This window comes from Phoenix dactylifera, unplaced genomic scaffold (assembly GCF_009389715.1).
Source record: "Phoenix dactylifera cultivar Barhee BC4 unplaced genomic scaffold, palm_55x_up_171113_PBpolish2nd_filt_p 000257F, whole genome shotgun sequence".
NCBI lineage: Eukaryota > Viridiplantae > Streptophyta > Magnoliopsida > Arecales > Arecaceae > Phoenix > Phoenix dactylifera.
In genome coordinates this window covers 434,256-450,655 of record NW_024067750.1, presented here as the reverse complement: position 1 = coordinate 450,655, position 16,400 = coordinate 434,256, and the positions used below count along the sequence as shown (strand labels likewise).

General features: G+C 41.3%; 2 protein-coding genes across 2 annotated transcripts; both read right to left on the bottom strand.

Moving 5' to 3' along the window:
- Nucleotides 1-5,771: 5,771 nt before the first annotated feature.
- On the bottom strand, nt 5,772-8,129 carry LOC120105320. Its single transcript, XM_039117670.1, has 3 exons — nt 7,807-8,129; nt 6,689-7,724; nt 5,772-6,599 (listed from the first exon to the last, which is right to left on the bottom strand). Exons 1-3 carry the CDS (start codon nt 8,127-8,129, stop codon nt 5,772-5,774), a joined length of 2,187 nt encoding a protein of 728 aa, XP_038973598.1.
- A 4,613-nt stretch (nt 8,130-12,742) lies between these two features.
- On the bottom strand, nt 12,743-13,654 carry LOC103721543 (60S ribosomal protein L37-1-like). The gene is made up of 4 exons (XM_008811809.4): nt 13,521-13,654; nt 13,277-13,412; nt 13,090-13,191; nt 12,743-12,996 (listed from the first exon to the last, which is right to left on the bottom strand). The coding sequence occupies exons 1-4, from the start codon at nt 13,521-13,523 to the stop codon at nt 12,947-12,949; spliced, it is 291 nt and encodes a 96-aa protein (XP_008810031.1). The 5' UTR covers nt 13,524-13,654; the 3' UTR covers nt 12,743-12,946.
- Between the last annotated feature and the right edge of the window lie 2,746 nt (nt 13,655-16,400).

Here is a 16,400-nt window from a genome sequence, read left to right as displayed (position 1 = left end):
TGAATGTCCGGAGGTCGACTCTGGCACACTAGCCACTCTCTGTCTTAGCTCTATACCACTTAAGGGGTCGACTCGCCATTCACTGGGGTCGACTCCCTTAGACTGGAGTCGACCCGAGCACACCAGCCACTCTTAAGGGTCGACTCCCTTATGTCTAGATGTCGACTCCAGTCTGCCTGAGGTCGACACTTAGGCTTTGACTGTTTTTGGGTACTCTCTGTCTTGGCTCTGTGCCACTTAAGGGGTCGACTCGCCATTCACTGGGGTCGACTCCCTTAGACTAGAGTCGACCCCAGCACAGCAGCCACTCTTAAGGGTCGACTCTCTTATGTCCAGAGGTCGACTCCAGTCTGCCTGAGGTCGACACTTAGGCTCTGGCTGTTTTTGGGTGTTCTCTGTCTTGGCTCTGTGCCACTTAAGGGGTCGACTCGCCATTCACTGGGGTCGACCCCAGCACACCAGCCACTCTTAAGGGTCGACTCCCTTATGTCCAGAGGTCGACTCCAGTCTGCCTGAGGTCGACACTTATGCGCTGGCTGTTTTTGGGTGCTCTCTGTTTTGGCTCTGTGCCACTTAAGGGGTCGACTCGCCATTCACTGGGGTCGACTCCCTTAACTGTGTTCCCAGACTCCTTAACTGTGTTCCCATACTCCTTAACTGTGTTCCCAGACTCCTTATGGGTGGTTCCCAGATAAGTTAACTGTGTTCCCAGACTTCTTAACTGTGTTCCCAGACTACTTAACTTACACAAGTTCAGTTTTAAATTTTAATCTAGTTAACTTTTATTTCTTTCCCCTTTTTTAGCAATCTTCTGGATGTTACGAATACACAATTACCATAGAATAAAAATATCATTATACAAGCCATGTTGGTCAAAAATAGAACATTTCATTGCACTTGTAGACATTACAAAAATATATTACAATGAGTCTCCTCGAGACCTATTAAACTCTTACAGACAAAATAACCTAAGTTTCTAGAAAAAGAAGAAATCAAGGGGCAGTGAAACTCAACGAAGCTCTTGCCGGTCTCCCCAATACAAGACTTAGAACCTCTGAAACTTTCTGCAGAATGGCTGCAACTTCAGAATTGGACTGGAGATAGGACTTGTTCAGCTCAGCTAAAGTCTGATTGTTCTTATGAAGTCCTTGTAGAAGTTTGTCGCATACATCCTATGCATTTTCATTCAGATTCTCCATATCCTTTCTGACAGATTGTTGAAGCTTTTTTGTCTCCTCTTCTATGTCCACAAATCTCTGGTACTGTCCTTGAACAAGACATCAAAGACTGACCATTTCTGCCCTCATATTAGCGACCAATTGACACACGGTTGCGTTGGAAGGTACCAAGTCTGTACAAGCAACATCTCTAGAATTTCTTAACTCTTGCACGATATCTTCCCTTAGTGCTCTGAACTGCTCAGCACTAAGTCTAACTTCAGTGGGCTGCTGAGGTTGGGCAATTGGTTCTTTAGTGGGAGGATGAAATGATTCTTCATTTTCGATAGGTCGCTGCTCTTCTCTATGACACGCACTGGTCTTCCCTTCATCTTTTCTTATCCATTGACCATCTTTCTTACGAAAACCCATTCGATGTAGCAACCGGTCATTGTAAGTATCCTAACGTGAAAGAGTTGTAGATGGCTCCCCTTCAGTATTTACACCGAACTCCTCGAAGACTAAGGTTAAGAGCATTCCATATGGCAAGGATGCCTTAGCTCTAGAGGCAGACTCTAGCACGTGTCTAATCATCAGGTGAGGTAAACTAAGGGGGCTACCGTTCAGAATGTGGAACATAACAAGAATATCTCTTTCGGACACAAAATCAAACCTACCTGTTTTCGGAAAGAGGATTCGGCTAACAATATGATGTAATAGTCGATTTTCCACACTAAGTCGGTTGGCTGAAATTTGCTCAAGTGGACTAACATTTTCTGTACCTAGAAGATATTGAATGCCCAACACTCTATTTTCTAAAAAATCTTCGGTTGAACAAGAGGTTGGCATGTTCACAACACTCCCTAGGGTTTCCGGGTTTAGCAGAATTGGCATTTTGTTTACCACACTTTCAAAGCTAGCAATTCCGGTTTTGAGATTGGCATAGAATTGGCGAACAAGGTTCGGGTACGTCGGAATGTTAAGGGAACATAGGGTTTCCCAACCCATGGCTTTGAGCTTCAGACCTATGGTAAAACCCTCGGCTTCTAAGAAGTCGAAATCTATTTTCCTACCGAGAGAAACAAGACGAGTTACCAAGGGTACTTGCCTAGGAGGAGAAGGTGGAGCATGCGGACGAGGAGGAGGAACATCGTTTTTTGCCTTGGACCTTCGCTCGGTAGCTTCCGGAACATTACTTCTCTTCTTTGAAGACCGCACGACTTGCTTCCTCGGCATGGTGATGGATGGATGATAGATAGAGAGGAGGGAAGTAAGGAATTGGACGGAACGAAGAGACGCAAGGAGCACGGGAAGGGAAATTAGGTCGACTCCACGAAAATAGAAGGGAAGAGGGAGTCGATTGACTTCAGGTTTTATTTCGTTATTCGAGTTACGGGTCGACTCGAATAACTGCCCGAGTCGAATAACTCCATAACTGTGTTCCCAGACAACTTAACTGTGTTCCCAAAAACTAGCTAACTGTGTTCCCAGACAACGTAACTGTGTTCCTAGAAACTAGCTAACTGTGTTTCCAGACAACGTAACTGTGTTCTCAGAAACTAGCTAACTGTTTTCCCAGAAACTCCATAACTGTGTTCCCAGACAAGCTAACTGTGTTCCCAGATAAGCTAACTGTGTTCCCAGAAACTCCGTAACTGTGTTCCCAGACAACTTAAATGTTCCCAGAAACTAGCTAACTGTGTTTCCAGAAACTCCATAACTGTGTTCCCAGACAACGTAACTGTGTTCCCAGAAACTCCATAACTGTGTTCCCAGACAACGTAACTATGTTCCCAGAAACTAGCTAACTGTGTTCCCAGAAACTCCATAACTGTGTTCCCAGATAACGTAACTGTGTTCCCAAAAACTAGCTAACTGTGTTCCCAGACAACGTAACTGTGTTCCCAGAAACTAGCTAACTGTGTTCCCAGAAACTCCATAACTGTGTTTCCAGACAAGCTAACTGTGTTCCCAGATAAGCTAACTGTGTTCCCAGAAACTCCATAACTGTGTTCCCAGACAACTTAACTGTGTTCCCAGAAACTAGCTAACTGTGTTTCCAGAAACTCAATAACTGTGTTCCCAGACAACGTAACTGTGTTCCCAGACAAGCTAACTGTGTTCTCAGAAACTCCATAACTGTGTTTCCAGACAACGTAACTATGTTCCCAGAAACTAGCTAATTGTGTTCCCAGAAACTCAATAATTGTGTTCACAGACAACGTAACTGTGTTCCCAGAAACTAGCTAACTGTGTTCCCAGACAACGTAACTGTGTTCCCAGAAACTAGCTAACTGTGTTCCCAGAAACTCCATAACTGTGTTCCTAGACAAGCTAACTATGTTCCCAGACAAGCTAACTGTGTTCCCAGAAACTCCGTAACTGTGTTCCCAGAAACTAGCTAACTGTGTTCCCAGAAACTCCATAACTATGTTTCCAGACAACGTAACTGTGTTCCCAGACAAGCTAACTATGTTCCCAGAAACTCCATAACTGTGTTCCCAGACAACGTAACTGTGTTCCTAGACAACGTAACTATGTTCCCAGAAACTCCATAACTGTGTTCCCAGCAACTCCATAACTGTGTTCCCAGACAACGTAACTATGTTCCCAGACAAGCTAACTGTGTTCCCAGAAACTCCATAACTGTGTTCCCAGACAAGCTAACTGTGTTCCCAGAAACTCCATAACTGTGTTCCCAGACAACGTAACAATGTTCCCAGAAACTAGCTAACTGTGTTCCCAGAAACTCCATAACTGTGTTCCCAGACAACGTAACTGTGTTTCCAGACAAGCTAACTGTGTTCCCAGAAACTCCATAACTGTGTTCCCAGACAACGTAACTGTGTTCCCAGACAACATAACTATGTTCCCAGAAACTCCATAACTGTGTTCCCAGACAACGTAACTGTGTTCCCAGAAACTAGCTAACTGTGTTCCCAGACAACGTAACTGTGTTCCCAGAAACTAGCTAACTGTGTTCCCAGAAACTCCATAACTGTGTTCCCAGACAACGTAACTGTGTTCCCAGACAAGCTAACTGAGTTCCCAGAAACTCCATAACTGTGTTCCCAGACAACGTAACTATGTTCCCAGAAACTAGCTAACTGTGCTCCCAGAAACTCCATAACTGTGTTCCCAGACAACGTAACTGTGTTCCCAGAAACTAGCTAACTGTGTTCCGCAGACAACGTAACTGTGTTCCCAGAAACTAGCTAACTGTGTTCCCAGAAACTCCATAACTGTGTTCCCAGAAACTAGCTAACTGTGTTCCCAGAAACTCCATAACTGTGTTCCCAGACAAGCTAACTGTGTTCCCAGAAACTCCGTAACTGTGTTCCCAGACAAGCTAACTATGTTCCCAGAAACTAGCTAACTGTGTTCCCAGAAACTCCATAACTGTATTCCCAGACAACGTAACTGTGTTCCCAGAAACTAGCTAACTGTGTTCCCAGAAACTCCATAACTGTGTTCCCAAACAAGCTAACTGTGTTCCCAGATAAGCTAACTATGTTTCCAGAAACTCCATAACTGTATTCCCAGACAACGTAACTGTGTTTCCAGACAAGCTAACTGTGTTCCCAGAAACTCCACTGTGTTCCCATGGTGAGTTGGGTCGAACTGCCACATTTTGTGTCAACCCCATTTCAAGGCGAGTCGACCCCTAAAGTGGCAAAGAGCGAAAACAGAGGGCAGCTGAAATCTGCGAATCCCAAGTGTCATGCTCACGGTGTTTTGAGTCGACCTCCGTGCAGTGGGAGTCGACTCCTTAGGTGGCACAGAGCAAAGAGAGAGAGCAGCCGAAATAAGCGAAGCCTAAGTGTCGACCTCACCGAGTTTTGAGTCGACCTCCGTGCAGTGGGAGTCGACTCCGGTGAAAGACGAGTCGACTCCTTAGGTGGCACAGAGCAAAGAGAGAGAGCAGCCAAAATAAGCGAAGCCTAAGTGTCGACCTCACCGAGTTTTGAGTCGACCTCCTTGCAGTGGGAGTCGACTCCGGTGAAAGGCGAGTCGACTCCTTAGGTGGCACAGAGCAAAGATAGAGAGCAGCCAAAATAAGCGAAGCCTAAGTGTCGACCTCACGAAGTTCTGAGTCAACCCCTGGGCAGTTCGAGTCGACCCCAGTGAAAGGCGAGTCGCCCCGTTAAGTGGGACAGAACAAAGACAGAGAGTGGACCTTAGCTCAGCCAAGCCTAAGAGTCGACCTCTTTTCCTACCGAGTCGACATCGGGACAGCTCGAGTCGACTCCAATATTTTCGGAGTCGACTCGTTAAGAGTCTCAGATTAGGCAAAATCGAAGGGAAGCCGGAAAACGGGATTTTAGGTGTCAATATATATTTTTCCATGCCATATTCAACTATTGTAATTGTCAGAGCTGACGTCGAATGCTATGCCAACTGTTGATTAACTGTGTATCATTACGTGTTTGTAACAATTTTTTAACTGAATTCCGGTTTGAAGTAACTGAATTAAAATCTAACAAAAAATCAACATATACAATTCAGTTTGCACTTCATTAACATCAATACAAGAGATTCCCAGTTAATATGCTGTGACTAACATGAAAATACATTGCAGGTATCTCGATACATTCTTCATAATATCCATATTCTTTACATGATGACCTCATTACAAGTCCTTCTATTGTGCCCAACCTTCCCGCATCGTCCACATCTCATTTCACGTACTGACTCCACTTGCGAAGGTCTTCTCTTCTTTTTAGGCCTGCCAGGACGTGTCTTTCTGATAGGGGGTAGAATGTGAATCTCTTCAGAGGCACTTTGGGGCTTCTCCATGTCAGGAATTGGACTGATTGCTTCGGCATATGTTACTCTATACAATTCAGCTTGGAAGCAATTGTCGGTGAATTGGTATAGTAATCTGCCGGCCTTCTCGATGCATGCACAAGCATGCTTACATGGCATGCGGAAGATTCGCCACTCGCCACAAGAGCAGCTACACATCTGCAGGTCAACTTTGCATGAGTAGTTGGTATCCTTTACGTCATGTATCATTATGTTGGACGTAAATACAGCTAATCTCCAACCATCTTCCGCATTTTTATGCAACACTTTCTCCGCATCAGGACAAAGTTGAGATTGAATGCTATATCCTCGATTACGCCGTTCATGCATCATCTGCATTATTTGGATCCTTATATGGTCAACCATCTGAGGCACAGGGAGATGACGAGCCTCCAGGACCCAACTATTAAAAGACTCTGCCACATTCGATTTCATGATGCCCCAGCGTGGACCTGGAAATACAGCATTCGCCCAATGCTCCGGCTTTGCATGTAGGAGAAAGGTGGTAGCACCAGGGGCTTCTGATGTAAGCTTTGCAATTAGCTTTCGGAATACAGTAAGCCTTAGTGTATAGGCAGCAGCATTTAGTAAATCAATGAGCCTCTTTCTCTCAGCTGCACGATAATGGACAAGGACCTGCATTGATAATTAAAATCAGATATACCACATGCTACATTACTTAGATACTTTGTAGTTTAAATTATTCATAATATGACGATGCAAACCTGATTCTTGAAGTTTTCTTTCACATGACGTATACAATATGAGTGGTAAGAATCAGGAAAGTACTTCGGCACGGATTTAATAATACCCTGATGTCTATCCGTCATAAATGTGAACTGTTGACTACTATACTCAGTACAACTATGAATAGCTTCTTTCAGAAACCGGCAAAACCATTCCCAATTTTTATCACTTTCTGTATCTACAACACCATAAGCTATAGGAAACATATCATCATTTCCATCTTTGGAAGTGGCTCCAAGCAATACACCTCCATCCTTATGCTTTATAAATGTGCCATCCATAAAAATCAGAGGACGACATCCTTTTATGAAACCCATTAGTGAAGCATGAAAACAAATGAATAGACGTCTGAATCGACAATCAATTGTTTCATACTCTGCAATGCTGTCGGGGTTGATCTGACGAATGGCATCGCAATACCAGCGAATCCGTTCATAAGATAGCCGGCTATTACCATAAAGATCCATCATAGCCACCTCCTTACCACGCCAAGCTTGATGATACGGCAATTCAACACCATATTGTCGTCGAATATCCTTTACAATATCACTCGGCTTATATAACGGCATATCTTGAAGTTGATCTTTAACAATTTTGGAAACCCAACGTTTTGAAGCCTTTGGATGAGACCGCACTTGCAATCCTCCTCCACATGTGTGGTTACAGTGCATTTTTTTAATTGCAAACATTTCACCATTCCCAAGGCGAGAAGCATGAATACGCCATTCGCAACCTTCATAAACACATTCTCGATCACAATCGTTCTTCACGAAGATAAAATCCCTGCAATTTGCAATGCAATAGTTGCGAATGGTGTCACATAGAGTTTCCACATTCCTGAACTCCTGACCAACACCCTCTATACTATTTTTCCAATCATCCAACGAATTTTTTTGACTTGCTTCCTCTTCAATTGCGGCTCTTGTTTCTTCAACAACTTGACCAAAATTACTTGAGCTACCCTTCAAAAATTTTTTTCCTCTCGAACTAATTTCAGGACAATGCGATGAGCCACTATTCATACAATAGGATAAACATTATTTTAGCAAACTTACTAAAATCCGTTGCGCAAAATAAAATTTTAAAAACGGAATACCTCTCAATTACCACAGCAGCACCTTCGATCAAGGTTGGAGAATGAGTAACAACCATCTCGATCACCTTGGCATTTAAGTTGACGTGTATTTCATGCATGTTACGAACATCCTTATCGCTCATGAGCGTAACAAGCATTTTAGACTTGTTTGGAATATAAAACTTAACTTCTATCATTGTAGAAGATAAATGTCTCCACCTTTCAACTATTTCCTTAAAAATTTGATCAAGAATTGTGTCTTTTGAGATGGAAATAATCACAGCTTCGCTACCATAACAACAAATGGCCATAAAAACAGAGCTAGCAGTGTCTTCCGAAGCCATGACAATGGAAAAAAGAGGAGACAATGAACAGATAATTCCGAATTGCAAATAGACTTAGGAATATAGTGGAGCAGAGTCTCACTACACAGAGAAAGAGGGACTATCAGCGTTCTCTCAAACAGGGAACAGGTAAAGAGTAAGAGGGAGTCTCAACGTTTTTAGGTCAACATAAAGGCTCGACATGCTCTCTCCCTATCCATCTAGCATCCATCCTAATGGGTGCTTGTCTCTTCCCAGACCAAACAATCTCCATTGGCAAAGACAAAACAGAGAAGAACGGAGACAAAACGCATACCCTGTTGCGGCCTATTTTTACACATTTTTTCCCATCTCAAAATCTTCCTCCAAAGCCATCTTCGATAAACATCTTCCGTGGGATCACCAGGGGCATCCATGCTTAAGGGCTGCAAGTGGGATTTTTACTTGGGAGCATATTTGGTAGACAAAAACAGAATGTCTTCCGGTTAGAAAACAGAACGCGGTACCTATTTTTTTCCCGCTTCCGGTAGCATGGGGATACTTAAGTAATCTGGGGGCACTTTGGGTACTATATTTTAAAGGAAACAGTAACTTAAGGACCGGGAATTAAAGATCCATGAAGCGGTGGACCGGAATTTTTTTTTTGGGTCAACCGGGACCTCCTGTTACAGTGGGGTCTTTAGAGGGATGGGAAAGTAATTTACCGTATATTATTCACATGGATGGCTACATGGTACCCATTGAAGAACGTGATTGTATGACAACCCAAATGCTAGCCGCTTGAATTGCTCACAACCAGCAGTCCATCCATGCCATTGCCATGCGCACAGGAGAGTGTTAGTAGCATCATCTGAAATTCATGTACTAAAAGAACACATTACCAACAACAGTGGGCTCGAGCATTCTTTTCCAATGGATAGGAAGGCTCCGAAGCTTCCCCATCTCCTTTCAAAGACCAAGAATAGCAAGGAGATTGGTAGTTCAACAACCAAGAACCATGGGATTACAAGACAATGTGATCCCAAATCCCTCTGACAGTGCCACTATATTATAACTAAACCTCCATGGATGTTAAGCTTCAGTCAGCACGGGTGAAGGCCAACTCAACATATGATGGCATAATCTCAAGTCAATGACTAATTTTTCTTTAACATTATTGCAGTGAACCTTTGAGGCATTGCAGAGATGACAGCACGAAGAAAGCAGGACATCAGTTGATGCAAAATGCAAAACAAATCCTAACCATAAAAAAATTGCCCCTGCTAACCTAAGCATCAACATAACATCAGCACAAAAGCTTCCCCACACAATTTACTCCAAATGACAAGTCATATACTGGTAAGTAAAAGGTATATCCATTTTAAACTAATTTGCAATCAAACAGGTGTAGCCATTTTTACATTATGTGGAAGTACAAGTGTCCATAAGAGCAACATTCTATTTCTACCATTAAGCAATCCAAAAGTTACATGAAACACTAAACATATCTCATAACAATCTACACCTGATCAACATTGCCCCCCAACTCCTTAACCACCGATCTAAAAGATGATTACAGAACTCCTTGGCGACATTGCAAAATGGAAAAAGAAATATATATCCCACTTTCCCTCAAATCAGTCCAAAATCTGATAATAAATCCAGCCAAAATTAATAGGAGCATAGATCTTCAACACCATTTACCTTGTGACAAGAACATTCCATGCTGGCTTCAGATGCAATCCTCCCCATCTCACATTTCTACAATATTTATGACTTACAGTAAATCGCCAGGCAATTTCTGACCTTTTATAGCCTTCTAACCCACAACCTTGATTTTTTTTCACCAGTCTAAATCCCAAAATCCTTGACTATATATGCCTTTTCCTACCGTAAAAAATAATATTCCCCCTCATATTAGGATACTAGGAATTTTTGGACAATATTCTGTATAAACCCATACCTACACATGTAGGTATGGTTACCTGCAAGGTAAGCATCTTGAAACCTAAGTGATGACACATTAGATGAACGAACAGAATAAACATTGATTTCAGATATTGAGAGAAGAAAGTTAGCCAATACAATTTCTACAACATATTGGGATCCATATTAGTAGGTGGGACAACCATCGAGAGCACATAAAGAAATTTGAAACCAAAATTAGGAAGGGAGAAAATCCAAGAAACCATCCTCCCCTACTTGTGTCAGTCAAAGTAGTCTTACTATACTCACTTCCATACAGGATCTAATCATTGAAATAGAAGAAAGCTTGATGTTCTATATTCTTCCCATCTGAGTCTTTCAGGGTTTCTGTTACCCTGTTCTACTGCTTTGACTTGAACCAAAAAAATTCTCTCACTAGGACATCTCTGGCCTACTTCATAATAGCCCAAGACATATAAGGCTCACCCTCACTTTCTCCTCATTCAGTGTTGCTCATAAGGTCCTTTTAACTCATTTCTAACCACTGTTCATAGTGTTATTCATAAGCTCCTTTTCATAATCATGTAGCCTAGTTCAGTCAAGGATGAGAAATTGTTGGAGTATCTAATACCCACACAATGCTATCATTACAAATCTAGTGTTAGGCATCCACTATCTATTCCATGATTTTCATCATGTCAATCTTCTCGTGCATATCACGCCTTCATGGCATAACAATAACCTCATAGCTTAAAATTATAACCTGTACAACAAACACGGTCGTATAACTAACCTACAATATAAGTTCAGAAAGTTTACAAGGCAGTCAACAATCTGCTAATACACTAGATAAGCAACTCTCAGCTCCACTAACCCCAGCAATATTCGATTTGATATATACTCATGTTTTAAGCAATAATAAGATGGCAAAGATGCAATGCACGAATATCTTGTACTTGATTTTAATTGCACACTTAATGAAAACATAATCCTTCTAAAACTACATGCTGTGCACTTTGTTTGATCCTGATTTTTAGATAGCCATCATGTGAGACTTCCCTTGTCAAATTAACAAACCAAAAATCCTCATCTTGGATATATATTGTACATGCATCTAGAATAATGGATGAAATGAAAACTACAAGTACTCAAGGAACAAGCCTTCCCCCAATAATTTGAAGTCTGATGTAAAAACATTTAATCCTAAAATAGGGTGCACTGACCAAAAATTGCAAGCTTTTGTATAACCCTTTCACAATTTTCATCCAAGTAGATGTATTCCACTCTTTCCAGACCCTTACACATGTATCAAAGATCCTATGATTATTGAGGACTCCTCATGTCATTGTTGGCAAAGAAGCATAATATATTTAGCAATTTTCCAACTGAAACCTCAATCAGCGCAATTCTTACACTTCCTCCTACATATTCCTCATCCTAACCTTTCTGTATTAGCATACCCAATGTACAAAATCCGACACATATATTCCTAGCCCTTCTTTAATACCAGATTTATATAAAATATTGCAACCTTTGTTGTTATCTTACAAATTTTTACTCTCCTCTTCAAAAACATGTTTCAGTCATAGAGCACCCCAAAGGCATCTAATTCCCTCATCAACTTAGCTCAATTCAATCAGATGTTTCCAGCCATCATTTTGTTTTATCATTGTCCTGTATAGCATCATGAGCATGGGAGTAAGTTTCCACAATAGTTTCTATGAGACTCTACATTGCAGTCATTCTCATAAATGGATTCCAAAATTTCTAATATCACATAATGTTTTCTTATTTCCCATAGCCCAACTGCTAGTTCCTTCAACCACAATTATCCTTTTCAAAAGCATGCTCCTTCAGTTATCCAATGGTCATGTCTCACTTAGTTATCTAGTGGGGTAAGGCTATCTACATTTGAGCCCCCCCCCCCCCCCCCCCGCGCTCTTCTTCCCACCCACAAAAAATCCTGCAGTGGTGGGAGCCTCATGCACTGGGGCTGCCCTCATCACCATGATTCAACAATCTTTGCTATCTGTGTTCTTAACAAACCTAAAGTTTACATCTCTCATTTCTCCCCTCGAGCTTACTAATTTGTAGACCGCTTTTGTAGTTTTTTATCATTCCAATAAAATTGAAAAGGGTTTCGGGTTTAGGGTTCAAAATTTAGGACAATCTTATGGTGTCTACTTAGCCTTAAGAGGGCTTTGGCCTACCTAGACCAAAGGACAAAAATGAACAAAATTAAAGAATTATCCAAACCATCTGATGTCTATGTCCTCCCCATCGCATCTGCAATATCTGTAACACCATTAATCAAGTATCCCCAATGCATGACCATTACAAACAGAAAACCAAAATCCGAGAAGCACCATATTCAGAATGTGCTACAGAAGCATTTACCAGCACACGACGTATTCATTGAATATTAAATGACCAATTTCCAACTAATAGAAACAAACTTGAGAAGAAATTGCTTGTGCATAAGACTAGGACAAGAATTAGAAACATTACTGGACAATCTACTCTGTTCTAAATCTCATTGAGCCATGAACAGATATAACGTTACCTGCCAAACAATATCATCACCAAACACCCTGAATCATTCAACCAACATGAGTGGCCTAGTAAGCCAGCTCGAAGAAACCTATGCCAGCTAACAATTTTTATAACCTTCAGCTTTTCTAGGACATACGAATTTGCTACAAATCTCTACAACCACAGGAGACATGATGTAAGTCGTAACATCCCAATTGTGTGCATATAGAATTAAAGAAGCAATACTACCTTCATTCAGTAAATCTCAAATCAGAAGACTTAATCCATAATCACATGCTCATTAAAAAGAAACCCAAACAATAGCTAGCACTCGCAAGGTTTCAGCTAACTCACGGAAAATCACAAAATTTTGCAAATAAAGTTTCACAATTTTTCGTGCATTAAGAAGATATAGAGGCCGCTGCCGCCTTCCTCGGAGTCGCTTGGGTACCTAAATCAAGTCCAAGAACCATTTTTAACAACAAAAATTAAAAGAATCAAGAATACAGAGTGCTTAACATAGGAGAAGTATCCGGATGAGTACCTTCAAGGAAGTTGCTCTTGAAGCGGCGAGGGAGGTGGCGGAGGTACCGCATCCTCCCGGTCCCGGTCGTCTTCCTCCGGATCGCCTTGACGCTCCAGTTATCTACAAATAAAAAAAAATCAAAATCCTAGATACGATCCCAAGACACGGAGGAGGAAAAGAGAGAGAGCTATTGAGAAAGCTGTACATTTGCGGATCCGAGCGGAGGGGTAGCCGCAGGCGGCGCATCGGCTCTTCTGAAGGTGGAAACTCCGGCGGCCGCAGCGGACGCAGAGGGTGTGGGTCTTGTTTCTCCGCTTCCCGAAGCTTCCCGTTCCCTTCCCCTGCGATCACAGGCGCCGCCACCATGACGGGCGAAGTTAGGGTTTCCAGGCAAAGGACGAAGAGAACGGCGACGAGAGAAGGAAGAGAGAGGACGAAGGGAGGCTTACCATCTTATTCTTGCCTCGTCCGCTGCGGATTAAACCCTAGCCGAGGCCTCCGGCATTCGATGTTGAGGGTTTATATACGAGAGACGGCAAGTCGGCTATCGAATCAGAGCCGTTAGATGCAGACTTGTGCGGTGGAACAGATTGTTCCATATATCACCATTATGTGGTTGCTCGCGGTTTGATTACATCGTCGTGAAGGTCCCTCCGGCCGTGCGCACGAGCCAAGCTGTGAGTTGCCCGAGCTTGGCTCGATATCGGACACGTATTTTTTTTGTTTTTGTTTTTTCTTTAAAAAAAACTACCAGGTGTGAAAGGGACTTGGGGATGATTGCACCTTACTACTTCTCCTTCCTCATTGATTCGATTTTTTTTTCGCTTAACTCTATTGGTTGTGCTCGTGCAAAATTAGTGTAAACAGTTGATGTACCAAAAAAAGAAAAAAAACAACACTTGAAAGCATCATTGCTAACAATTTGGCATCAAAAGTGCTTTATACTCAAATCCACCTCTTAAATTAGTGTTTCTTGGGTAAGTTCAATTTGACAACATGCTTGTTCAAACTCATTTAGAAAAGTGCATTCAAAGGAAAAAAAACATTTGGAAATGGACCAAGTTTTAATGTTTGTACTTAAGTTTGGCTCGTGCTTTTTGCTTGTAAGCTTGATTCCGGATCGGGTACATACCTTTTTTTTGCATCACAAGTCCTAAGTAACTCAGGATTTTGCTTATCTAGGAGTTTTGATCATATTGAAGATTTATACATGCACCCATTCCATTCACTTTTGGGTTGCTTCAAGCTGGTTGTGTTAGATATTAATAATTGGAATTTTTTATTATTGTTATTATAAGAAAGAATTGACCGTTGAAGGTCTAAACACGAGATATCAAATATATTTTTTCGTGTTGAACCTAATAAAGTTCTTTGAAAATGAAACATGCTCCTCGCCAAGAGTTTGGTATTTGAGTTTTAGAGAAGTGATTTGCAGGATTTCGTTAAGAATTGACAGCAGAGAGGAAGAGATCTAGCAAATTACAACATAAGTTTCAAATGCTGGCAAAAACAACATTGAATAAAATGCAATATAAATGAGTTCCTGAAGCTAGGCTTGCAAATTCTTTTTTTTGGGAATCTAGAGTTTTGGCTGCTCATTCTCTTACCGGCATTCTTAACTCTAACCGGCAAACCAATGCCATATCTACAGGCTTGGCTTATGAATCCAGACAAGACTCATCAGAGGTTCAGAACATTTACAACCAATGCCTACTCTATATGAATTAATGTGAAATTTAGAGTTCATGTAACTGGCATTCAATCAAGATTATGCAGCAGTAAAGATTCATTCCATAAGCACAAAGTCTTCGCAAACCAGTCCTCTCCCCTTGATGCCATGGTCAACTTTGTTAACGACCATCACTGACTGGAGGAATTATGGTCTGAAATCCATGTGGATTCATGACAAGGCATGGCAAATAGTTCCCTTCTATTAACTTAAGTCATAAAATTTACTCCTATATGCTCTATATTACACGGGCTGCTAATAGGAATGGGAATTCATGTTGTCCAAGAGTAGACAGAAAAATTCCTCCTCTCCTTTCCTACTCAAAATTTTATGCTTGTCTCCATTACTGGAAATTGAACAACCATGATTAGGGAAATCAAGCTAAAACTACTGGCGGCTTCCTCCAGTTCCTTGTTACAGAGATCAATAGATAACAGAAGACATGATGGGAACAAAATAATAATAATCATGAGAATAACACTCTATATGTTTGTGGGAACTTGAAATCCTGAGAGGGTAGCATGCGTTCATACACGTATATTGCCGAAATTTTGAGTTGAGGAAGTTTTGTGATGCTAATTGTTGTCATTCTTCTGCAACCATGGAAGTAACTATTATGAAGAGAAATTGGAACAAAACTTCTTTTATAGTTATACTGTTCCTGCTTTCTGTGAATATAAGGCTGACAAATTAATTTAAGGCCAGCCCAGGAACACTTTTGACACTGGATATCTATTTTGCTCATCAAAGTCTTCTTAGTCCTTGATGATGGAGATGAGTAGGGAATCGATGCTGGGGGTAATCTTACGACTCGAATAAAGTAGATGAAAGCATAGAAGAAACAATAGTGGAAAAAACACTAAAGCTTCAAGGAGTAAACATTTGATGAAATACTTCCCTAACTAAAGTGCAGACATGACATTTGCAGTTATCATCAAACTGGGGGAGGAGAGATTGAAAGAAAGAACTGGAATTGAGACGTTTTTAAGTTAGTGATGATTGAGGAGCCCACCGCCAGCCATGTCACAACCAGGAATAGCCTGCATCAACAGAATTTCCTGATCCCATTAATCAACTTCAGCGAGAAAATGAAGTTAAAAAAAGAAGCTGAAATCAGTCAGGCAGACTAACCAACACTATGTTCAAAAAACACATGACACGTATTACTTACCATGAGTCCATGATACACATATTACGAAAAATTATTTACCCCAGACTCTACATGACTACATCCATCATTAAGTGCTCAACTTTGATCACAACCATCTGTATCTTTTCCCATTAAATGTCTGTGCCAAGATCTACAGATGCAATAGCAATCGCAGGCATCTAATACAGATTGCACGGCTGAACTTCATAGTGCCACAATGTACCAATGTTGAAGTACAAACAACAATTTGTTGTTGTTATAAAGACAACTTTAATGATGATAGCTACAAGCACATACAAGCTTTAAACATTTGGGAATAGAACTCAAAGAATGAATCAGCATGTTAATAGGAGGGCAGAAAGCAAAACAAGGCTATTATGATCCAATATCGGAGATCTGTTTTAGAGAGAAAATAAGATAACCAGACCATATATATTTACAAATGACTTG

Coding starts and splice junctions, on each gene's coding strand:
- LOC120105320 (XM_039117670.1), bottom strand. CDS start 8,129: ATGGCTTCGGAAGACACTGCTAGCTCTGTTTTTATGGCCATTTGTTGT. Junction 7,725..7,806: donor GCTGCTGTGGTAATTGAGAG/GTATTCCGTTTT, acceptor TTGTATGAATAG/TGGCTCATCGCATTGTCCTG. Junction 6,600..6,688: donor AAGAAAACTTCAAGAATCAG/GTTTGCATCGTC, acceptor TTATCAATGCAG/GTCCTTGTCCATTATCGTGC.
- LOC103721543 (XM_008811809.4), bottom strand. Junction 13,192..13,276: donor CTCCGCTCGGATCCGCAAAT/GTACAGCTTTCT, acceptor TTTTATTTGTAG/ATAACTGGAGCGTCAAGGCG. Junction 12,997..13,089: donor CAAGAGCAACTTCCTTGAAG/GTACTCATCCGG, acceptor GACTTGATTTAG/GTACCCAAGCGACTCCGAGG.